Raw genomic sequence first — 24,398 nt, 5'->3', positions numbered from 1 at the left:
AAATTGTGGAGGTGGCAATGGTGGTTACATTGCTTAAGGTGGAATCTATAATTAAGGTTTGACTGCAGTGGCACGAGGTTGAAGAAAGCTAGATTGGGAGTAAATGGAGTTTAACGCCAGCCATATTGTAACGACCCTAATTTTGGGAATGTTAAATAGACAATTTCATTGAAAATTTAATGGAGTCTGGCTCAATATTACAGCATAAATCTCAGAAGAGTACTTTTATTCAACAAAAGGAGGGGTAAACTAGGGTTCCTATCTACTGCTCCGCCTCTTCTTCCATTCTGGCCAGCTTCTCGGCTCCAAAGGCTTCCAAGGTGTAGAGCCTGTTCGTCTATAAGATCTGACACATTATACCGGCGTCACCACCAATATAATATGTCAGGGTCACCAAAGGTAACACCGTGAGCTACAAAAGCTCAATAGAGTAACTCATACCCTCTAACCCTTAACTTACGAACAAACGATCATAAATTCAATGATTTTCACATAGTTCATACATATTCGACAAGCAGTTAACAATGACACATCCACATTCATTATCCAAACTAACGTTAGTGTCCATTATTTTTCGAGTTTCTCCTACGCGACTCCTCGTAGACCGTGTCACCATTTTCCATATTTCATTAACCTTACCATTATTTCCAAAATCCGTTTAATACACCCAACCTCGGCTCCGCCGTTCCGGGTTCCCGAGTATCCTCACAATGGTTCCGCCGCACCTGGTTCACATTGGCACACTTTGCATTGGCTCCTCTCCGCGGATAACCAAGCCACACACCCAACCTCGGTTCCGCCGTTCCGGGTTTCCAAGTATCCTCACAATGGTTCCACCGCACCGGGTTCCTATTGGCACACAAAACACACACCACACAATGGGCTACCATGTCCGGCCACATTGCAGTTTCCAAAACATTTCACATTTTCAAAACATGCCTTTTCATCAAACCACACCCTAGGTGTCATGTTTCTACTTTCTCGATTTTCGTGTCTCGTTTTCATGCATAGACTCCGCGGTATGACTTTTGATAACATAAATCATTCATTGTAATCTTGAAACTAAACTAGTAAGATTATCCAACTCTATATTAGTAATCATGCTCATAACCATCCTAAAGATCAAAATACGAATACTTCTATAACGATAAAGTCTTATCTTTCGAAAACCGTTCTTTCTTTCTTTGTGGAAAATTCAAAACAACACATGTTTATTAGAGTAAAAGTAGCTTATTCAACATGCTCATTCTTCCATTATTAAGACACACTTGTTGACTACCATGCATGGCGATAATAAATGATAGATAACCTTATCTACTTGAAAACTAAACAATAGATAACCTTATCTACTTAAGGAAAACGATGAGGATATTGATACTTTGAATCAAGAACATTCTACTTTTTAACGTATGATTCTATGCTATACGTAGAGTTATTGGACTAGGGGTTCTACCTTTCTTCTTGGCGGTAGTGACGGCTACGGAAAAAGTACGTCGGGCGGAGTAACTTCTTAAGGTATGCTTCCGGAAGTTTTGAAAGAGAAAGGTTTCTCTCGAAACTTGGTCTTGACTAAACTACTTGGACTTTATGGATCAAAAAGGTGTTTTAGGATGAGTTTCTTGAAGAACTTAGGAAGAACTTCAAGAACAAAGAAGAACTAGGCAAGAACAAGCAAGAACACAAACTTTCTTAGAGAGAGAAGTTGCTAGGTGAAAGTGTGAGTGGAATGGCATGAGGGTGGTGCTATTTATAGCAAAATTTTGGACTCCCCCTCCCCTCCTTGGCCGACCCTCTCTCTCTCCCCTTTCCCATGGATTTTGCTCCATTGTAAGGTCAAATCAAGCATGCCATGCCTTCCATGACTTGTCACTTCCATCCTAGGCCAAATCTTAGGTTATTATGAAGGGTTCATGGGTTGTCTTGTCCTAGAAAGGGCTTGCTTGGAAGAAAGAACAAAATGATGGCTAAGATTGTACTTTGGAAGACTAGAAATGGGTTGTAAAGTGTACTAAGGTAGAGCGTGAGAGTAGTTAAAAGGTTAACTTGTGTAAGTATCCAAAAGCATGCACACACACACACACACACACCTTTCTCTCTCTCCCTCTCATTCGGCCTCTCTCTCTCCCCCCCTTTGGTACTATGTACAAACATATATGTATATATATAAGTATATATGTATATACACATCTAGGAAAGTAGCCCTAGAATAATAGGCTTAAGGCTAACAACTAGGTTGGCATGCATGGCATGGCTAGTCTTGCTTCTTTTGGAAGCAAAATGATGGCTATGACTTGTCTAGTCAAGGTTATATACATTGGCAAGTCAAAGGTTCATTAACCAAGGGATAATAATTCCCCTAGCATTTATTAACCAATGGATAAAGAAAAAGTAAGGTTGAAATGACAAGGTTGACTTCTTGGAAGCAAAGTACAAGATTCCCATGTGACTAGATTCCCATGTGACTAGTCTTATCACACACACACACACACACACACACACACACACATATATATATATATATATATATATATATATATATATATATATATTAGAAGACTAGTTGCTATCATCCAATGGGTAACCCTAACATTTATGGACCAAAGAGAAAGGAAAAAATAAGGTTGACATGACATGACCTAAGATTCTTTTCTTAACTTGTCACATCAAAGCTTTATTGGCCATTAAAACTCTATTACCCAATGGATACAAGTTTCCCTAGCGGTTATTAACCAAAGGATGAAAGAGAAAGGAACTAGGTAGTTTGGTTTTCCTAACTAACCGGTTAGAAACTAACTATACTAACCATGTATGGTTTTGAATCGAGAAATGAAATTTCAAAGGACTAAAATCTAATTACGACAGATTAAAGAAATTAATAAGGAATATTGAAAGTAATATCGAGTAATTAAAAGAAATAACGAAATTTAATGAAATTTTTATTCATTAAAAATTAGAGTCATTACACATATATATTTCAAGAGTGAATTAAGAAGGTAGTGTACTCAGATCGAAGGATGAAACAGTCACCAACGTCTATGAGTGATCCATTATTGACAGGAACTGCTATTTGCACACAATGTTTAATTATTCTGCACACACCTCAAAGAAACTTGGGTTTATAATATTTTCTCGATGCACCTCATATTTCTTTCAAAATTATCCCATCTTTCAACCCATCTACGATAATCTTATCCCAGTGTCAACACCATCTCTCTCTCCCCCCGATCGCACGTTTTGACCTTCATCCTTCTTACACACACCCAGCTGCCACCCTACACTTTTTGTGCCACCACAACCATCTTCTCCACTTTCTGTCCCAATCACCATTTCTCCCCATCTATCACCCCTATGCTATACCATATTTCAAAAAACCTTAAACCTCTACGAAGCAATCACCATTTCTCCCCTTCTATCACCCCTATGCTATACCATATTTCAAAAAACCTTAAACCTCTACGAAGCAGTCACCATTTCTCCCCATCTATCACCCCTATGCTATACCATATTTCAAAAAACCTTAAACCTCTACGAAGCAGTTTGGAATTCATTGAAGATTTCTCGGTACTCTTGATTTTTTTAATTTTTATAGCTTTTGTTGTAATTTTTTGGATTAATCAATCATCTTGATGGGAGGAATCAGAAAAGTTTAAAAATATGAATTGAAATTGAAAAATGTTCATATAAGATGACAAAAATACTAGCTATTAATACTTATTTCTTATTTAGTGATTTTCTTAATTTTTTTTATAATTTCTCATTTTCTAGACTCATCAATGCAGATATTACTCTAGAAAGTAAAAACTACAAATATAAAGGGAATTGATATTCACACTCATTTTTTTTTGCTATCCACACTCCTTCTTCTTTTTTTTAGTGTTGAAAGTATACGTATTTTTTTTTTGCTAGAAGACAAAAAGGGAAGTGTGGATAATAAAAAAGGGAGTGTGAATATCAATTTCTAATGTAAATCTTATAAAAATTTAGAAAAGATGAAAGAAAATGCAAAAAATACCAAAAATTTAGGGAAATGGATTATAGATATGTTTTTTAAGGCCCTTTTTTGTCCTTTCCAACTAATTGTACAAAGGAAAAAAAAAAAACATGTTCTCCTTTTTTTGTAACGCCCCGAATTTCGGAAACGTTAAGTAAATATCAAAAGACCAATTTCTCAAAAGATAAATCCGATTTACTGCGTCAAACGTTCCAAAAGCATACGTCATAATATTACAACCATATCGAATTAGGTTTAAAGTTGTCAAACAAGTCAAGTTATTACACTTTCCAAATTTAAACATTTAAGCTTTCAAAATTAAAGACCAAATTTTCTGCCAGAGCATCTAAGCGTACGGCAACCAAGGTTCCTCGCCTCCGTCTGTAGCAGGGTTAAAGTTGGTCTCCTCGAGCGGCACTTCCGCTCCGTCTTTCGTTCCTGGCGTTCGAGTTACCAGGGCAACATAGTACCGTAAGCAATGACGCTCAGTAGCCAAAACCTACCCGAAACCCATAACTTACACATAACAAGATAAGGAAAGCAATGCAAATAATTAATGGCGCTTGATTTCACTTACTATTCTTTAACTTATGTGAAATCTAGGATCTCACCTTGAGATCCGTCCTACCCTTAACCTCCAGCGTAAGGCAACCCAGTGTAATTCAGACAGCTCCTTGTTGTGTCCCGCTGATAGCTACCAAATTATTTACTCGGATCTACAGTCGACGAAACCACAAAAGGAAGGAACCAAATCTGTTCTCGCAGCCAATCACCACTGTGCCCTACCTAGGGTTACGTCTTTCAAACAACCTGGGCCCCTGTTACCACCCATTAACATAAGACTGGGCCCCTGTTACCACCCATCTTAACACAAGACAGGGCCCCTGTTAGCACCCATCTTAAAATCATAACTCAATCACCTTCCGATTTTATCCTTTACTTATCAACGTCTATATGATCCTCTAATCGTATACCACCCCGTGATTCTAAGTCCGTTCTAAGTTCTCGCGCACGACAATAACACATATCATGACAACAATAAGTGGCAAACATATAAAAATATAACTCTAAGCATTTTTTTTTAATTCCGTCCAGTAGCTTATCCACAGGAAATGTCATTACTTGATATGCTAGTGGAACATTACTAATAATGACCAACAGTAAAATAAAATAGAAACACATGCTCTCGTAGGATTTCTCATGTTAAGTTAAATTAGATTAACATATCTCAAGTAAGGAAATGCATTCACAAAGGTCATTACACATGAGATGAGATTCATTACGAGAGGTGGACAAAAAAATGGGTAACCACAAACAGTTTCTATTAAGGAACATGGCTCCAGGACATAAAATTAGAAAACTACTAATGGGATTAGCCACTGCTATCATCGAGCTTAATTTGTTCTATTATTCACATCACCGGCACTGAGAGTAGAGTTCAGCACCTCAAGACTACTTTGAGATTTTCGGTAATCACGGGTAACTCATTTAACATTTCAATATTATACCAACAAGTTGCAACAAATATCTATACTTAGGGAGGTAAGTTTTAACTACCTTTCTTCCCGAAGAATAAGCGGTGGTTTGAAGAAAAAGAAACGGAGCGAAACGGCGGTTCAGTGGTGACTCAATTGCGGCGACTCAGAACCCAATGGTTGATTTTTGGAGTTGGTTTCTATACCGTTCTAGAGCTGAAATGGAGTAGTGGTGTTCGGGTTGTGTTGGACCGAAATTGGATGGTCCAAGTTGCAGAAATTATAAAGAAGGTACGGTGGACTTTGTAGATGGTAGGAAGAGTTGGAAAAGAAAGTAGTGTTCACTTCTTTACTCTTTCTTTCTCTCGAAAAATCAAAGAAGAAAAGGGGACTGAATACTCCTTTTTCTCACTCTCTCTGTTGCCGAAAAGGAGGAGGTGGGAAATGGAGAGCAATATAGAGGTGTGATCAGTATTAGGAAGAAGTCTCATGGGTAATATAATGTGTGAGTTTGGCATTAGTTTAGTGGTTAAAGGAATGTGTTTAGGTGGTGTGTTGGGCTCCCATTGGTTGGAGGAAAGGAAGTGCCGAAAATGGAGGGGCAATTTTTGATGGAGGGATATTTGATGGATGGATAGCTTGATGATGGGAGGAGGTGATTATGCATGGGGTTTTTCGAGTGGTGATAGTCATAGAGATGGGTTTAGTTGGCTGGAAGTGGTTAGAGTTAGGGTAAAATGATGCAGTGTACACATTCGCACACAATAAAGAATTTACTCACCAGCAATCATGCGCGCACAATTGATTATTGAATAAAATTTTGTGTGACGACATAAATAATTTTTTTCTAGCAAAATAATTGTTTTTCTTTTGATAATTAGTATTATTTATAAAAAAAATATACCGGGTCTTTACATTTTTTATTATTTTAAATTTTGTTGCGTTCATTAATGTTTTCAATTACAATTTTGGGAGAATTTCTGTTTGACCAAAAAGAAATTTTTTTTTTTGGGCAATTACTATGTCATTTTAACTTATTATTCATATACTAAGCAACAATTGGTTAGCGGAAAGAAATTGACATTTGACAGTAACTTATTGGTAAGTGAAAATAATTTGACTTTTTTCACTCACATATTTATCTATAACTTATTAGTTTACAGAAATAACTTAACATTTTTAAACAACTTAATAGATTCTGTTAAAAAAAAAAAACTTAATAGATTAATTTATAGTAGCCCAATTTATTTTTCCCCACAATTCATAATTCCCCTTCTGCTCTATCTCCTCTCTCTCACCAACCGCCTCAATCCCTTCTCTCTCCGCAACTGCAACCTCTCTCCACAATCCGAATGCGGTAAAACACATCGGCCCTCACTCTCTCCCCACACTTTCTCCGATTCCGTGGTCGGAACAACCGCGTCCGTTCGCCGCTGCCGTCGTGCGTTGCGCGTTTTCTCTAGGGCTTTTTTGGTCAGTGCGATTAGTAGGTTTTTATCGGGCATCAGAATCCGACGCCGTTGGCCGGGTTTCTAGCGGCGCCATGGCTCCAGGGCGCAGACGAGGAGCGAAAGGAGGGAAGACGAAGAGCGCGTTGAGCCTGGGCGATCTGGTCCTCGCCAAGGTCAAGGGCTTCCCCGCGTGGCCTGCCAAGGTCAGTTTATTTTCTTGGATTCAATTATACTTTTGCATACCAGTCTTCAGCTCATGTAGTGATTGATTTATGGTTTTGTTTTGAAGTTTTATCGGGGTGGCTGCGCTATCTTTTTTTTTTTAAATTTTATTTTCCCTGTTCTTGTAGTTTCCTGGTTTAATCTAGACTATAGGGTGAGTTAAGTTTGTATTTTTAGGGGTTTATAATCTTGGGGTATTCCTAGGTATATATCTTGTTATTGGCTCGTTGGGTGAAACAATTAGAAGAATTCATTGTGTCTGTTGGGTTTTAGGGTTTTACATTAAATCTGAGGCTGGCTGCATATCCCGCATGAAACACTACCTCCGCCGCACACTCATGGTGCGATGGCCACGTTATTAGTTTACTTCATTAGTCCTTGCGGTGTATTTTGTTTGATATTCCCATTAGTCATTGTTGTTGTTGTTGTGCTGCTTTGTTTAGTTTACACGTTGAAAACTTTTGCTACCTTGCTATGTGAACGCGGTTTGTTTTCTTAGTTGTCCCAACCCTGTTAAAGTGGAATAGTAGGAGAGCTTAGTTTGTAACTACTATCTAGATTCGGTATGGGTAGGCTTGTGTATGTCTATTTAACTTTGGTGACATTGATGGACTAATAAAGAAGGGGTTAGGATTTTTTTGGTTGGTTTTTGGTGGTCTTGTGGTCACGTTGATTAATCCTTGGAACATTATTTGGTCCTCCTGCTACAATATATGTGCCGATTTTTAGGAACTTAGCTTGCTAAGTTTCTTCAAAATGCTGAAGCAAAATTGGTCTCAGGAGTCGGGATGTTTATTTTCTTTAGAAAAATGGATGGGACTTAGTGAATAATTGTTAAATAATAACATGGTCTAATCTTCCAATAAAGCTTTGGTATCCGAGCTGCGTGCATGAAGTGTGATGAAATTTTGCTGGGTGGCCTAGGATTTTTTTCTTTGGTGGGGGAAGGAGATGTGGCAGGGGGGACGAGGTGAGTGGGGCTCTAAATTTTCATAATACTATATGTAAAAGAAATAGCTAATCTGCCAAGGATATTAGCTATAGTCAATTAAATCCAACGGAAGTGCATTTTCCGCTCATACTTAGTTTCTATAAATAAAAGCTGAGGTTCCAAGCATTTACTTTTTGTTAGTTTGTGGGTTTATTAAGTGAACCAATGAAAAGCTTCCGTTCTTATGTGAGGTGTTGGTACTAGTTGTAGCATCAATTTTTTTGGGTACTTGTTCTTATGCTAGGTGGAGTGAATCTGGAAAGTCATATAGTTCAAGAATTGATCATGCTTATGAGCTTGTTGGATGAGGTGATGATGGAGTTTTTGCACATTTGTATACTGGACCTGTTCACTAGTTTAATTTAATATATTGCCATTTGATGTGTTTACTGTTTGATTTGTGGATAGAGTTATGATGTTGGGTTAAGTGATTTGTTTACAAGTCTTTTTTCTTGGTGGTTAATTTATCCCCGTTCAGATTAGCAGACCGGAAGATTGGCAGCGAGCTCCTGACCCCAAGAAATATTTTGTTCAATTTTTTGGAACAGAAGAAATGTAAGTGACTTTTGCTTAAATACTGCCTTTGCAATCATGCTAAGTAATGTGGTTGGGAGTGGGGATTGGGTCATAGAATTTTGATTACAATCAATTATATCGCTCTGGGATTGGTTTTTCTGTGCGTGCTGTTATAACTATGTGTTCCAAAGTTAAGAGCGCTTGGAGGATTTCTTTACATGTAGTTTTCAGATTGTCAAGGGGACTCTTTTATTGTGCTTTTGTTTGAAAGCTCATAGTTGTTTGTATTTGTCCCATCCCTCCTGTTCCACTTGGGTCTCTGACTTTCTGTGATTGGTTTATTTAAAAGTCAACCAAGTTGGCTTGCATGGGTTCTGATATTGATCTAAATATGTTCTCTCTAATGCTGGATTCCTCTATATCTGTATGTTACGCCCATGTATTTGGTTTGCATTGGTAGAGTAAATATAGTTGCATTTCGTTGTGGTTTGTGGGCGTAGTTTGCTCTTGGGAGCGTGTATCGAAGAACCTATCCAAGTGTCTCCTTTTTTCTGTGATCTGTCAAGTTCTTACTTGAAGCAATCCCTTCTCTTGCTTTCTCTTTTTCCAGCCAATTCTTTAAAAGTTAAAAATTACCTTGCCAATCACCTTCCCAGGCAAGCAGCTTATTGACCTTCTCAATGTTTAATGCTCTAGACTACATACTCTTCCATGAAGCGAAGATCAGTTTATTCTGGTTGACCGAAATTCGTAGTGGGTTAATTCTCTCTGGAAATACGTCCAACTATCCAATTAGCACAATCTCTTTTTTTTCTCATCTTTCAGTTACCTTTGGTGGCGGCTTGAACCTCTTTGAAAGATTTCATTCCGTAGATCTGTTCTTGTGCAGAAGCACAATTGAAAAGAGGCTTGGAATCTATTATCTATTAAGAGAGTAACAAAGCAGAACACTTTCCATTAAGAATAAAGGTGCACTTCAAGTGCTGTTTGGCTTCCAGCTGAGTGGCTCAGTTTTTTCTAATGACTTATTGTCACTAAATGTTTGATGCACGCTCGACTCAGTCATATCCATTGTATGCAATATCATAAAATGCACGGTGTTCCATTTGCAGTTGCATGAACTGGGGTACTTGCAGGTTCGCCAATTTATTTTACTGATATATGCAATCTGACTAGGCCTAGTTTCCCCAAAAAAGACTACTTGGCTTTTTGTTTTGTCCTTAGTCAATGTTTTTCCCAGTTTGTTAGTTGTGCGTCAAGCTTTTGTGGATTATTGGTTCGTCTCGATGAGAGTAATCAGACAAGTAAAAAATTGTGACTTTTACCCAAATATTTTTAGAAATATCCAAGAAAAAGTAAAAAGGTCAAAAAATTTGTATTAGTACAAAACAAAAATCCAAGTTGTCTTTTTTTGGGAAACTAGGCCTCAAAATCAGATTTGGATTTATAGATTACTGAATGCTATTATTAATTGTTCATGTTATTCGAAGGAATGGAAGGTGACTTTTTAGCTTCCTGCCTTTGTTATAGTTCGGTCCAACTTTGGTGCCTGTTTGTTCTTTGCCTTTTGTTTTCTTAGAATACTAGTGGAAGATATTGGCTGTCTTAACGAAACTGCTCAATTTTCTTCTGCTCGAAGGATGTTTAATACCTCTTTTTTTGCAGTTTTGTTTGGAATTTGTCCATTTGTTTCCGAAGCTATTTTGTCTGGCTTAATTTCTGAGTGATGTACCATGTTGAAGTTCTTTGTCAACTTTTGGTGTTCTTCAAGAGGTTGATCTCTTTCTTTGTTAGATATAGGGTCTTGCATTCTAACCAAATCTTGTAGTCAGACTGCATGAGTTAAGCGGATATTATTCATTGTCAACAGGCCTCTATAATATTTCGTTGACCTTTTTTACTTGTTGACGTAAGATCATTATGTCTTAAACTCAGCTGATGATTTTCAAGTTGCCCTGTCAAGGTACGAACTCTGTCCTGTGTGCGCTTCATAATGTGACATGATGGTGACGTGGGCCTATATGTTGTCACAAAATATGCAGTTTTCTTTATTTCAGTTACAATATGACAAGTTTATTTCCATGTTGCTTAGTTACACGTCACAAATATTCTTTTAAAACTTTAACAGATGTGTTTTGTTGCAAATTGATCATAATTTACTGATGGCTGCTTCATATTTTTTGTATGATGTTTATCAATTTTGAATGATTTCGAGCTTCTGAATTTGTTTTTCCTTTCAAAGAGCTTTTGTTGCGCCTGCGGATATTCAAGCATTTACAAGTGAGACGAAGACTAAATTGTTAGTTCGATGCCAAGGGAAAACAGTCAAGTACTTTGCTGAAGCTGTGAAGGAAATATGTGGAGCATTTGAAGTGTTGGAGCAGAAAGATTCTAGCGGTTTAGGAGATGATACTGACAGATCAGCCCGTGGGTCTGAGGTTCCATCTGTTGATGGGGTAGAAGGTGGTGCAGTAGAGGTTTACTTAAAAGATGGTATTCAGAAAGATGGAACAAATGGAGAAACAGAGATTAGGGGTGGTCGCGGTTCTGGGTTGGAGCGTTGCTCATGGAAAAAGCATAAAACGTCAAGTGAGAGTGCTCGCACATCTAAAGGGTTAGTGTTAGCATCCAGTCCACCTAATGGATCTGTCCCCAAGGAAGAAATCTGCAATGTCAAACAAGAAGATAGTGTTATTTGCCCCGAAGATTCTAAAGGAGGGACACCTGCTGTAGGCTTGGAAACTAATCATAATGATGGTGTATGCGATGCAAAAGGAGATGGCCAAAAGAATAAATCTTCACCATTGGTTGGATCAGTTCGTGCTAAGCACTCTGTTGGTGGCAATAACTTGCTGACAAATGGTCACCAGTTGGAGAAAATGATGAGCGGTTTGAAGAGGAATCCCAAAGATGAGCATGCCAAAAACATAATTCAAAGAAAAAGTGCTTTGGGTAGCAGCGCAAAGGAATCATCCCCAGATCTTAAATCAGATGGAAATGCTGTTAGTCGAAATAAAACAAAAAAGATGGCGAAAGATGGGAAAGATTTTGGGTTAGCAAATGATGGGAAGAAGGATGCTGAAGGCAGTCTTGAGGAGCAGGCCAAGGACAAACTTTCTGGATTTAAAAAGGGGGATCACATTGGACCTGCAAAGCGTGATTCAGTAATTAATGAAGTTTCACATCCTGCCAAAAGGTCTAAACATGCAGATATGAATAATGGCTCCAAGGGATCATTTCATACTACCAGAAAAATTGATTCTCGGAGTCCTAATGTTCCCGTGAGAAAAACAGAGAATATGGAGCTTAAACCGTCTACATCCCATTTGAAAACTGAAAATCGTACATCATCACTAGTGCACACAGGTAGTGTGCCTTCCAACATTCCTTCTGATGAAGAAGGTCTGCCACCGACGAAGCGCCGATGCAGGGCATTTGAGGCAACGTCTGATTCTGCTATTATAACTTCTGACGATAGAACAGAGAAATTTTCTGGTGCCATGAAAGATGATCTGTTGTATTCTGATAAAATTAAATCTCCAGTTACTCAGTTGCACGCTAAGCGGAGAGCTGTTCGCCTAGTTGATGAAGATAATGAAGAGGAGGCCAGAACTCCAATTCATGGGGGATCTTTAAGCAAGATTCATGCTTCTTCAGGTGTTTCTGATTGTGTGACGAATGCTGATGTAAAAAATGAAGTTTCTGCTCTTGGTCGACCTAGCGGAAGGGATTCTAGTGAAGTTGAAGTTGGCCATTCGAAGGAATGCTTCCCTTCTTCGAAGCTGCTAAATGAATCTTCGTCACCCCATGCTGAGCAACATGGAGAGAAAAGGCCAAAAAAGGCACTTGCTGCTAATATCTCCCATTGTCCTGGGAAACCTGAATTGGAGAGAGCATCTTCCAAGGAGTCCAAAAAACCTTTGACTTCGCCGAAAAAGTCTCCTTGGTCTGGTGCTACTATCAAAACATTGTCAGAAACACCAAACATCAGTAGACAATCAAAAGTATCTGGTGCTGGTACTCAGAAGAAAATTCAATCAGGTTCTGGTAAAGCCCCTAGTATTGTTTCTGATAGCTTGATTCATTATCATAATCAAGGGACAACTCAAAGAAGTATGTCATTATCTTCTGGAGAAAGATCAAAAAGTACAATGGAGAATAGTTACTTTCTTGGTGAAAGGTATGATTCATATATGGGTGGAATTTATTTTAATGTAGCTCTCTCATTCTTAAGCCACTAATGCTGATTTTTATGTTACATTATCTTCTAAACCACAGAATGGAAGCTGTTGGAGACGATAAAACGAGTTCATTGATTGATTTGAAGACCTCAGATTCTGCAACGTCTATTAAGCATTTAATTGCTGCAGCTCAGGCAAAAAGGAGACAAGCTCATTCACAAAATATTTCGCATGGCAATGCCGGTTCTCTTTCGGCACCCTCTACTGAGATGTCCGGGAGGAGCCCCAGTCCTGTAGCTTCTTTCCAGCCCTTCATATCAGGCTCCAGTAACCATTTGCAGCCAGATGTACAGGGATATTATCCTCGCACATCTATGGCTTCTCCCCATGGTCACCTGGTTTCGTCAAATAATCAACCTGATGATGAAGAATTTGAGGAGGGAAGAGTGAGTTCTGGACACCGGCCTGCGGGGGGTTCTCTCAGTGGTGGTACCGAGGCAGCTGTTGCTCGTGATGCTTTTGAAGGGATGATTGAGACACTATCAAGGACGAAAGAAAGCATTGGACGTGCAACTCGTCTGGCTATTGATTGTGCAAAGTATGGCATTGCCAACGAGGTAGGTAATATTGTGCATTTAACGTTGCTTCTCACCAGGCTTTGGATGATTTACTTGAATGTTCTAGTTTCGCTTGTTCAGACTGTTGATAGGTTCCACAATCTCAGGCAGTGACTACTTGGATTTGGTGCCTAGTGTGGAACCATCCACATTTTGTTTGCTCTATGTGTTCATGGGATATACGGCTTTCTCTGCACTTAGTAGCTAATGTGTTTGGTAATATGCTCGAATAGGGTCAGTGATTCTGGCATAAAATAGGTTGTGTGAAAGTATCCAATGTGATTTATTGTTCTGTCATATCACCTTGGTGAGTTAAACCCGATGCCCTGTCTATGTGTGTACTTGAGTCAACAGGTCTTGACTTGGGGCGATGGCAAGTGCTACTGGCTGTGGTGCTTCCAGTACTGTTTTTTTTTTGATCCGGTGCTTCCAGTACTGTGGGAATCAGTTTTTCCACAAAAAGTAGGTGGAAGACTTCCTTCCTCTCTATCTCTCCCCACAACCCAGACGGCGTTTCGAGTGGGAGACTAGTGTGGCGAGTAAGACGATTTTTCAATTCAGTTTTGTTCAACAAAGACCCCTCCCCCCTCTCGGGCGCCCCTCTACCGTTGTCCGCTATCCCTTACATGCTTTTGGTTTTAGCTTGTAACTTACTCACAATCTAACGTTGTCAAATTTCCCTTAACCGATTCCCAGCTAAATCTTGCGGACATGGACCATGATGTCCCTACTAATCGTATTATAACCGGTGAGAAATATCTTTTGGTAACGTCATTAATATTTATCCTGTTAACTCTAAAAAGTTCCTTTGGATTGGTGTATGGGGGGTTCTCCATGTGTTGGTGAGGTAAAAATGATGTACTAAATTTTGATATCAACTGTGTGTTGGGGCGATGACTATGTGAAGATTCTTACACGGGAAGTTGTCAACCAACTGACTTTTGGTGTTTGGTGGTCCTTTTCCTGTCAAGTATATGAGAAGTAGAATCCTTGCAATCATACTTGCTAGATGTAAAAAACTCAATACTCCCTCAATCAATAATCAAGTAAGGGGACAACAAGCCTGAAAATTAGAGCTTGTCATAGCAACTCTCCCTCACTCCATCCGGCCCACTTGGAAAATATAATATTTGTTGGTGCTTAAGGTAAGGGGAATCAAACCTGTGTCACTTAACGGGGGAATGTGACTGAATCTTCTGGGGTGTCTCCTCAATGCTGCATTGAGCTCTATTGGGTGAGGGATAATGAAGGAATAATTATAAAAATGGAGTGTTTAAGCCATAAACTAGAATTATGGAGGGTTTAAGCCATAAACTAGAATTATGGGGGGTTTAAGCCATCAACCTAACTTGCAACGAACCTTTTGCTTCTTGATTTCTGACGCGCTCCTTATTAAATCCTAGGTCTACTATCATTAAAATCCTAGGTGGCAGTTGCTAACAGAGGTGGTGTGGAGACGAGTCGTTAGCTAGAGCTTCACAACCATCTTTAGGCTTGCAGTTGATTGGAGGCTTGTGTTGCGGATTGTTTCATTGGCAGGGTGTTGGAGTGTTCCGAGACATTGGCCTCACGAGGTCCTTGGACTATTTGGTCAGTAAGAGCTTCCTTGAAGATATTTTGACTTTGATTTTGACTTTGTAACTTGATCAGGAGAGAGAGAGAGAGAGAGAGAGAGAGAGAGAGAGAGAGAGAGAGAGAGAGAGAGAGAGGGTTTTTGTTCTTCTGTTTGGGATGGGTTGGATGCCACTTGGTACAAAATGCTGAAGCGGCAGGGTAGGCAGGTAGAGGAGGAAGACTTGGTTGCTTCCATTGGCCTTACGTAGTTGGTATGGATTGAGCGAAACAGAAGATCTTTATAGTCCTGGAGAAGTCCACCCAGTGGATGTAGAACCATTTTTTGGTTACCTTGTATAGTTCGGTTTCAGGTCTGTTTCCCCAAGCCTGGATTCTTTTTGGGTTTCTTAGATTTGTTTCACTCGTGGACTTGAGAGCTCTTTGTTTTGGGCACTCTTATTGACTTTTGCCCTTTGTTAGCTTCTTATCCCTCTGTGTACGGGTGGCATTCTCTTGATCCTCCTTTACATATATACTCTGCTTATCAAAAAAATTATGAAACATGTGCTTTTGTACTTCATTTGTTATTTTTATTCCCGAAGAAGAAAACAAATACTAGCATATTTGGTGCACTCAAAAGTGAAAAAGACAGCAATCTTTATTGAGTTGCCAGATTTTTATTTATTTATTTATTTTTGTGTGGAGGCAGGGATGGAGTGTGTACGGAGGGAATTGTTGGCTGGAGGAGGTAGAGTGGTGGTATCCAGTGCGGCTTTGGAGGGTGGGGGTGAAGGGACATTTTTTTTGCTAAATAAGATTTTGAACACAACAAAAAAATACACTTTTACTGATTTCAAAGAATTGTACACTAAACTTGAGTACCAACTACATACTAACTCTCACTCTCAAAGGAAAACACTCAAGACTTGAAGTCTCTCTCTCCCCAAAACACACAACAAAGACATCTTCTACACTGCGAAAACCACCAAGGGGAACATGGCCCTCCATTCTTCCACTTCATTTCTTCTCTTTTATCTCTTGATCCAGATTCATTACAGAATCCACGAAGAAAGATCTATTGGTGATGTAGGACAGAGTTGGAATAGGGCTAAGTATGATCGAAGACGAGGGAAAGGGGCTGTTTTTAGGGCTGTGAATAGTAGATGTGAACAGTATTTTTAAGGAGGGAAGAGTAAGAGAAGGATAGATCTTGGCCTCACACCTAGGTTACGAAAGGCATCACACCTAAGGCCTCTTTAGCATCACACCAAAGAATGAGATTGCATCACACAATCATAAAAGCTTAAAGCTAAAGTTTCATTCAATCAATCATAATTCAAGCTCTTGAGATTACATGACTTATATAGACTCCATAATACTTGAATGCAAATAACTACTCCTATTTCCTAGATGGCTGGATGCAAATAACTATTCATATTCCCTAGATGGCTGGATAGGATGAATGCATACATAAAGGTTGAATGCATTAAATATGTGGTCAAACTTCCCTAAATGAAAAGACACAAGGCTCATGAAAAGTCACAGCCTTTAATGTTCCAGCCAATGCCTAATTAATATCCCAGGTAGGGCCCACATCATCCAGCATATGCCAAATTAAGGCTTGGGCCTTAGAACCATCCAATCCACGTTTTTTATGGCCTTTTATCGGGTGCTGCCATTTTCCATCAATTGGTGGAAACTATATTCAATGGCAACTAGGATTACGGTGTCAAAGTCACCAATTACGCAATACGAACAAGGACTCAAAAGTGCTGGCTTCCTGTATATTGGTTGTGCTGTATATATGTGTGTTTGTTAATCGATTTTAGGATTTTATGATCTGCGATTAGAGGGATTGGTATGTTATCCTTTGCTTAGGATCAATTAGGGTTTTTGTATGCAAAATATTAAAAAAGATTTGTCGCCCTACTTTCGTCCCTACTTAAAAACAGTTGTGTCATGGAATGCAAATGCACAAGTTAGTCATGAAAGGCTTGAAGAGGAGTCCAGGCGGCGAGGGGAGGCATTGGTGTTCACGGGCAAAAGTCTTGTATGTTTTGCAGATCACTTAAATGACTGTTAAATTGGTAGATTGAGGATCAATTTCAGTCTCCAAAATACTTTGAGATTTAATTAAACAGCAATTCAGGATCTTAGGTAGTTAAATTGTAGTGCATTATTCGGTGTTATTGGGACTATCATGTTGAATGGTTTCATTTGCACCAATGAATCAATAATCATTCCGGTGTTATTAACTGATCCTGTTTGATTTTATTTGCTTTATTCAAGTTTCAGTGGACAATGCAAATTGTGCTTATTGGCAATAAAGGGCATGGTGTGATAATAAGTTTATAGTTGTACATGTGACAAAGCAAGCTAGTCTGGTTTCCTATGATTCTGTGAATCTCAGTGAAATTCCAATTCATCCGGTAGTGGAATTATGTATCTGAATAGGTCTTCAATTACTGAGCTTCTATTTTTCTGTAGGTTGTAGAACTTCTCATTCGAAAGTTGGAAAGTGAGGCTAGCTTTCATCGCAAAGTGGACCTGTTTTTCCTGGTGGACTCTATTACCCAGTGCTCACACAGTCATAAAGGTACTAAAACGAAATAGGTATTTAGTGTTGTGTGTTCCCTTGAAAGTTCTAGTAAAACATTTTTTGATCTTTCAGCCATTGAAAGGCAAATTTATGTCTGATTTGATGGTTTGTCTTTTGTGATGTTTGTTTAGGCATAGCAGGAGCATCATACATTCCCATAGTTCAAGCAGCATTGCCTCGCCTTTTAGGAGCTGCTGCTCCTCCTGGTGCTGCTGCTTCTGAAAATCGCCGTCAATGCATCAAGGTAATTGCCCCTTTTCTCACAATTATCTGTCCATCGTTTGTGCTGAAGATAATTAACATAATTTGCATCCTTTAGGTTCTACGATTATGGCTTGAGAGGAAAATCTTACCCGAGTCTCTTCTTCGCCGTTATATGGATGACATTGGAGTTCCAAATGACGATGCATCTGCCGGTTTTTTCCTTAGGCGCCCATCTCGAGCGGAACGTGCTGTAGATGATCCAATTAGAGAAATGGAAGGCATGCTTGTTGACGAGTATGGGAGGTATGAAACTTCTCATCTACTCTCCGTGTTTGAGGAATCGACCTGTACATTTGTTTGGTATTACATTAATATGTTGTATTACCATGAGACGTAAGGCTCGGTTTGGTTTGGTTCTATTACCATGAGAGCTGTTGAACAAAGTCCTAGTCTCTTATATTTTGTTTCTGCTGGGTATCAAAAAAAATTGTTGGACATCGGATTATTTGGGTAATTGATACTCAAATTAGACCCTACAGATGAGTAATACTTAATCAAAGAAATGGCCTTTCTGAACTTTTTACTTGCATTAATATTGAACGTATCCTCTCATATGTCTGCTATTCATCAATTTTAGTACCAGCTTTAACACAATAGATCCCTCGCTCTCTCGCCCCTCTGATCTTCCGCAAATTCAGGAGAGTTGCTGCAAGCTGCTCATGCATAAACTACTTTCTGAAATAGATTAGAGCTCAATCATGGGATTTGCACATTGAGAGTTGGGCTATAAAATGGTTAGATAATTCTGTACTTGAGGCAATGTTCTAAAAGTCGTTAGGCGTTAGTCGGGCGGTCGGCCACCTTCGAGCAATCAATCGGTGCGTATTAATTAGTAATCGAAGATTAATCGTTAGTCGGACCTAATCGGATAGGCTCCGCCACCGATTAATCGCTGATTAATTCCTTGTTTTCGAGCACTGACTTGAGGTTATTTTCTTGTGAAGGAGAAAAATGAATTGGGACGGTAAATAATTGGGTACGACAAACAGGACATGGCACCTGCGTTGAGAGTTTTAGACCTTCATTTATGTGATTATGTCTAGCGGTTTTATCCCCCTTTTAATTTGCTTTTAGTATTCCATAATTTCTTAAATGTTTGGGGTGGTTGGGTGTGAAATTATCTGTCTGCACTGTTCTTCCCCAATTGCCCTTTCTTTTAACCTGCAAAGGTTTTGTGTGGTCACCACTCCCCTTTTGATTAGCGTGTCTTAGTCTGCCTAGTCCCTCCTTTTTTCTTCTTGGTTTTTGAAAGAATGTAAGTGCCTTACTTTCTGTTCCCTGTTAAACATCTTAGGTTACAGTACCCTGCGAGAAGGGGATCAACTTGTATCTATTCTTTTTTAATGTTCTATTTGGAGTCATTGTCGTGATTTATTATGTTTGTGGTAATGTTAAAGGCTCTGTTTGGTAAAGTTGCCAGTTTTTTGTTTATGAAAAACAAGAAATGGGTTTTGTTTATTTATTAAAAACTAAAAACTAAAAACATGGTTGGTGACCATAATAGTTTTTGTTTATTTGATTTTTGGGCTGCCGAAAGTGTTTTCAAAACAAATGAAAGCGCAATTTTTGTGTTTCTAGAATTTCCATAAACTAGTGGAATTGATTATGTATTTTGTAAACAAACACACTAACACAAACATGTTTATGATGCCTGTTTCAAAAAATATCGGAAACAAAGACAAAAAACAAAAAATAAAAACTTTTCCGAATAGAGCCTAAGGTTTTGGGTGGTTGACTTGCTGACACGTACTTCTTGTTTTGTTGGTAATTGTTTCAGCAATGCTACATTTCAGTTGCCTGGCTTCTTATCTTCTCATGCGTTTGAAGAAGATGACGAAGATGATCTTCCAAGTTGTTCGTATAAGGAAGCTGCTGGTGGATCACCAGTGGAATCAGTACCAGCTACAGGAGAGGGTGAAGCATGTGCAGTCACTCCAAATGACAGACGGCATTTTGTGTTAGAGGATGTGGATGGTGAACTCGAAATGGAAGATGTATCTGGGCACCCCAAGGATGAAAGACCCTCGTTTGTGAATGGTTCATTTGAGTGTGCCTCGGAATGGCAAGGTTCAGATGAGATTTTGGAAACAGATTTGAACTATTCTAATGAGTTGGACCCTGTTCACGAGGGTTCTCCGCCATTACCTTTCGATTCCCCTCCTCCAACACCACCTCTGCCTCCTTCACCACCACCTCCACCATCCCCAGCCCCCCCTCCGCCTCCATCATCATCACCACCACCACCACCGCCACCTCCTCTTCCTTCGTTGTTAAATGACTCAAATCCAGTTCCTCTGCCATCGTCCGTTCCTCACCCATCATTGCTTCCTCAACCATCATTATCACCTCAACCTTTAGTCATTTCGCAGCACATTCATGTGTCTCAGTCATCAACACCATCTTCACCGAAATTGACTTACCAACCACCTCTACCGCATGAATACAGCAGCACACCAAGTGTATGATTTCTTTCTCCTGTTGACCTTGTTATTGTGGATGTTTTACTATTTAACTTTGTGATGGCTAGAACAGAATACACATCACTAATCTTTTCCTTCTGGTTGCAGGGGAACAAGCTTGTCCAAATGACAGTGAATACTCCTCACGGGCTTCATATTGATGCCACTATCAGAAATGAAATGTATGCCCATCAATCATCTTGCTTTGTGGCAGCAGGAGTGGGCAACAACCCACATGAACCTTCCGGATTTACTTCCTCAAGGCCATTAGATTATGGACATCATGACTCATATCTTAATTCCCAACCTTCTCAACCCATTCAACCATTTCAAACAGGTAATGCTCCTCTTGGACAAAGACCTTTCCATCATGCGCCACCTCCTCGAACCCCATCCAGTCATTATTTGTATCCAGCTTCAACAGTCCAGCAAAATCCTTATCCCCGGCCATACTCATTGCTGAACCTTCCTGATGGTCCAAGGCGATATGTGGCTGATGAACACTGGAGGATTTCCACAGGTGAGTTCAACACAGATAAACAGCGAGGTGTGTGGATGAGTGGAGGCAGAGCATCAAGTTCAGGGCTGGGGCTACCGTTTGCCCATGAAGGTACTATTTGTCAATGGTCACTGTGATAAACTGCATTACAATGCCCTTTTATTTGCGTATTCTTTGTTCACATTTTCCCTTAGCTTTGATGTTTCTTGTCGATTCTTGTTCCTAATTAAAGTTTTTTTGGTGGACCCTTCCTGTATGCTCATTATAATTGCATCTTTAGAATGATCTTGCTGCAGCTCTTGGTGGCTTTAAAATTTGCGTTAAGTTACTTTCTTGACGTTATTTATTTGTTCTTAGTTAAAGTTGCTCGTGTTGACAGTATAGTTGTCAGAATCGTACGATTCACGATTCGTATCGTATCGTGATTCGTATCGTACGATTCAGTGGGTAATCGATATGAATAGGCTGCCGAATCGGAAATTGCTAAGAATCGTAAGTGAATCGGTGATTTACGATTCGTATCGTACAATTCGATATGATTCGGTGGGTAATTGATACGAATAGGCTGCCGAATCGGAAATAGCTGAGAATCGTAAGTGAATCATTGAATCGTTCGATTCACTTAAAATTTCCGAAATTCATTTTTCTCTTGTTTTGCTTCTTTCGTTGTTTGAAAAGGGTTCAAATAGTTTTTTAAGGTCTAGTATTGTTATATGTCATCTTTTGTCTATGTTATATGGATAGAAAATAAGAAAAAGAGATTTATTACAAGAGTGAATCTAAATGGAATATAACAACCCTATAAGACCTTCCAAGGGTTTGTTTTGTACTTATAACTCTTTTGTACAAAAAGAACCATAAGTAGGCTTTACGAATCATCATCTCTTGGTAGTTGCAATAGAAGCAACTTACCTAATATTCCACGTTATTATCAAATCATCATTTAGAAGAAAGTATTTATTGATTTAGGCCTAAATCTTTCATTTGTAGTATATATTGTTGTTACCCTAATCAATAAGCATAGGTTTCTATGCATTATAGAAGTCATGACTGTATCAGAGAGATTCACGATTCGATTCGATTCACGATTCGAAAAATGACCATTTCGATTCTCGATTCGATTCACGATTTGACAACTATGGTTGACAGTTTAAGTTTTCCATGCAAGGTTATTTTCGGCCTCCTCTTGAAAGGCTACCTGTGAAGAATGTTGGTTTTCAGCCAGCTGCCCCAAGTTCACTGCCAGCTGGAGTTTCAGTTCCAGTTCCAGGTGACCTTGCCATGTAGAAAAGATGCTTCATTTTTGTCAGAAGTGACATCCTTATCAATTCAAACCCAGTTGTGGAGAAGGAATAATTTCCTGGTTGTATTTACTTCAGGTCACACTGTCTCTCAATTGTTGCCTAGTAGACCAGATATGACAGCTCTTAATGGTTGGAGGCCTTCTTAAGAAAGCCTGCAACTCCATTATAGATCTTTGGTAAGTTTTCAGTCCCCCGTCCTCATCTCATGGGTTATTCAATTGTGCAAGGATAATTTTATTCTCTGGAGTCTGGGCTAAGCCGCAGCTTGTTAAGTAGATGTGTGTAGTCATTTCATAGATACCATGTCTTGGCTACTGTTTATTATACTAATTTACCACTGAATGCAGTCTTGTCATTTTGCCGTGTGGAATTGCGTTTGTGGAGGTCTTCCTTGGAACATGCCCTTGGAAAAATTGAAGGGTCTGTTGGTTGTTGTAATATGATTCAAGCTACTTTGGAGTTAGTCCTTCTACAATATAGTCCTTCTACAATTTGACTAATTAGAAGTATTGCCTAAAAAGCTAGAATAGAAACTTTGACTTCCTGAACGGAAATTTAAATCTGGTCATTTCTCTAGAAGTATGGAGTTGCCTGATTCGAATGGGTGTTTATGTGTTCGTGTTTGAGTGTGAACAGATATATCATGTTTTTGGTTTGTTGCCAACACAAACATCAGTGCATTGAAGGACAGATTAGCAGTGTTGATTTAGTTAATTGAACAAAATGATAGGAGTGACCTGTTGCTCACATATTTTTCTTTCTCCAAGGTAATAACTTGCATTTCGAATTTATTCCCTGCAGGGGGCTGTGGCGTAAGTAGGAAGTATGCATTCATAAATTTCCATAAGATGGTTCAGCTTTTGGGTGAAATTTGACCAACACTTAATGAAGGTGTTGAGAACCTGTGGTGGATCTTGACTGGGTTGTACATATAATTTTCCCTGCCAAATGCCATCCCTCAAACATTCGCTTCCAAAGTGTAAGCCCTTTACTGATTTAGTACATTGTTAGCACTTGTAATTATACCTGACATACTATACAATAGATTTTTTCTTTATCCACCAAATTTTAGTTTTTATGTGATTTTGAAGAGCCTCCTTTCTCTTTTACTCTGTAAACGCTTCCCGCCTGTGTTTCTGCCTTAGCTTATGTTACTCTTTTTATGCAAAAGTCTACACGCTACATGCTCCGAAATTACTGACAGCCACAAAAATTACCACTAATTAGTGATTGCATGCATCAAATGCGGCAGTCTTTACCTTTCTTATCTAACAGTGGTTCCTAGTGAAGCATGGCTTCAGTCTTACTTGTTAGGCATTTTACATAAGGGCTACGTGGCAATTCATGCCTATCTGCTGTTTTAACTTTTTGTTAGTGGGTTTAAGCCATTCTTGATGCTTGGAATTGTTTATAATTTTCTTTAGTCATCGAGTTTTTGTAAATTGGCAAATGGAATGAGACTTATACCATCTTTTAAGTGGCATTGTTGTCCTCATTTTATCAACTTCTGTGTTTTGTTCATTATTTAGTTGCTTTTTAGTCTTCGTCTCTATTCTGCCTTTCTGGTTTGGTGAGTTAGAGGCTTCAACACCCGTAATATGTGGACCTTAGTTGCAGGAAACGCCTACAAACTTTTAAGTCGCCCTGTTGTCCTCATTTTATCAACGTCTGTGTTTTGTTCATTATTTAGTTGTTTTTTAGTCTTCGTCTCTATTCTGCCTTTCTGGTTTGGTTAGTCAGAGGCTTCAACACCCGTAATATGTGGACCTTAGTTGCAGGAACAGAAATGCTAAGGACAAAGAAAATTTATCCAGAAACTATCCCGAAAAGATCAACTAGTGGTTGAGATTCACTTTGATGTGTGTGACACAATCATCAAAGTGATTCTCAACCATTGATTGCTATTTTCGGGGTACTTTCGGGATAAGTTTTCTTTGTACCTAGCATTCCCCTTGCAGGAAACGCCTACTTTGTAGGTGCTCCCGGACGATTCCGCGTTTCTGAGTAAGAAGAAACGCGATGGGAGCGCGTTCACCTTGAGACGGGATTGCGCTCCTACGTGAGATGGGAGCTTATGCGCAGAGAGAGAGAGAGAGAGAGAGTCTTTGATTTCTCTCTCAAGTCGATTTCTGACATGGCTCCCTCTCTCACTCTCTCTCCATCGATATTAGTTAGGGCTTTTGGTTTGGGATTAACGCTGGAGGAAGACGAGTATTACATTATTATTCTGTTTAGGTTCAAAGTTAACAATTTTTACCCCATTTAAAGTTTTAAA

General features: G+C 39.2%; 1 protein-coding gene across 2 annotated transcripts; it reads left to right on the top strand.

Moving 5' to 3' along the window:
• The first annotated feature begins 6,714 nt into the window (after nucleotides 1-6,714).
• On the top strand, nucleotides 6,715-23,206 carry LOC131302030 (ENHANCER OF AG-4 protein 2). 2 transcript variants are annotated; one of them, XM_058328597.1, is made up of 12 exons: nucleotides 6,715-7,120; nucleotides 8,609-8,685; nucleotides 10,889-12,826; nucleotides 12,925-13,444; nucleotides 17,486-17,594; nucleotides 17,729-17,841; nucleotides 17,917-18,104; nucleotides 19,639-20,320; nucleotides 20,429-20,930; nucleotides 21,988-22,089; nucleotides 22,199-22,299; nucleotides 22,925-23,206. In XM_058328597.1, exons 1-11 carry the CDS (start codon nucleotides 7,010-7,012, stop codon nucleotides 22,267-22,269), a joined length of 4,413 nt encoding a protein of 1,470 aa, XP_058184580.1. In that variant the 5' UTR covers nucleotides 6,715-7,009; the 3' UTR covers nucleotides 22,270-22,299; nucleotides 22,925-23,206. The 2 variants fall into 2 exon arrangements, with proteins under 2 accessions (XP_058184580.1, XP_058184581.1); XM_058328598.1 differs by lacking the exon at nucleotides 8,609-8,685 and having other exon boundaries at nucleotides 6,979-7,120.
• Nucleotides 23,207-24,398: the final 1,192 nt, after the last annotated feature.

Source organism: Rhododendron vialii, chromosome 9a, assembly GCF_030253575.1.
Source record: "Rhododendron vialii isolate Sample 1 chromosome 9a, ASM3025357v1".
Lineage (NCBI taxonomy): Eukaryota > Viridiplantae > Streptophyta > Magnoliopsida > Ericales > Ericaceae > Rhododendron > Rhododendron vialii.
This window is presented reverse-complemented; position numbering and strand designations above follow the sequence as displayed.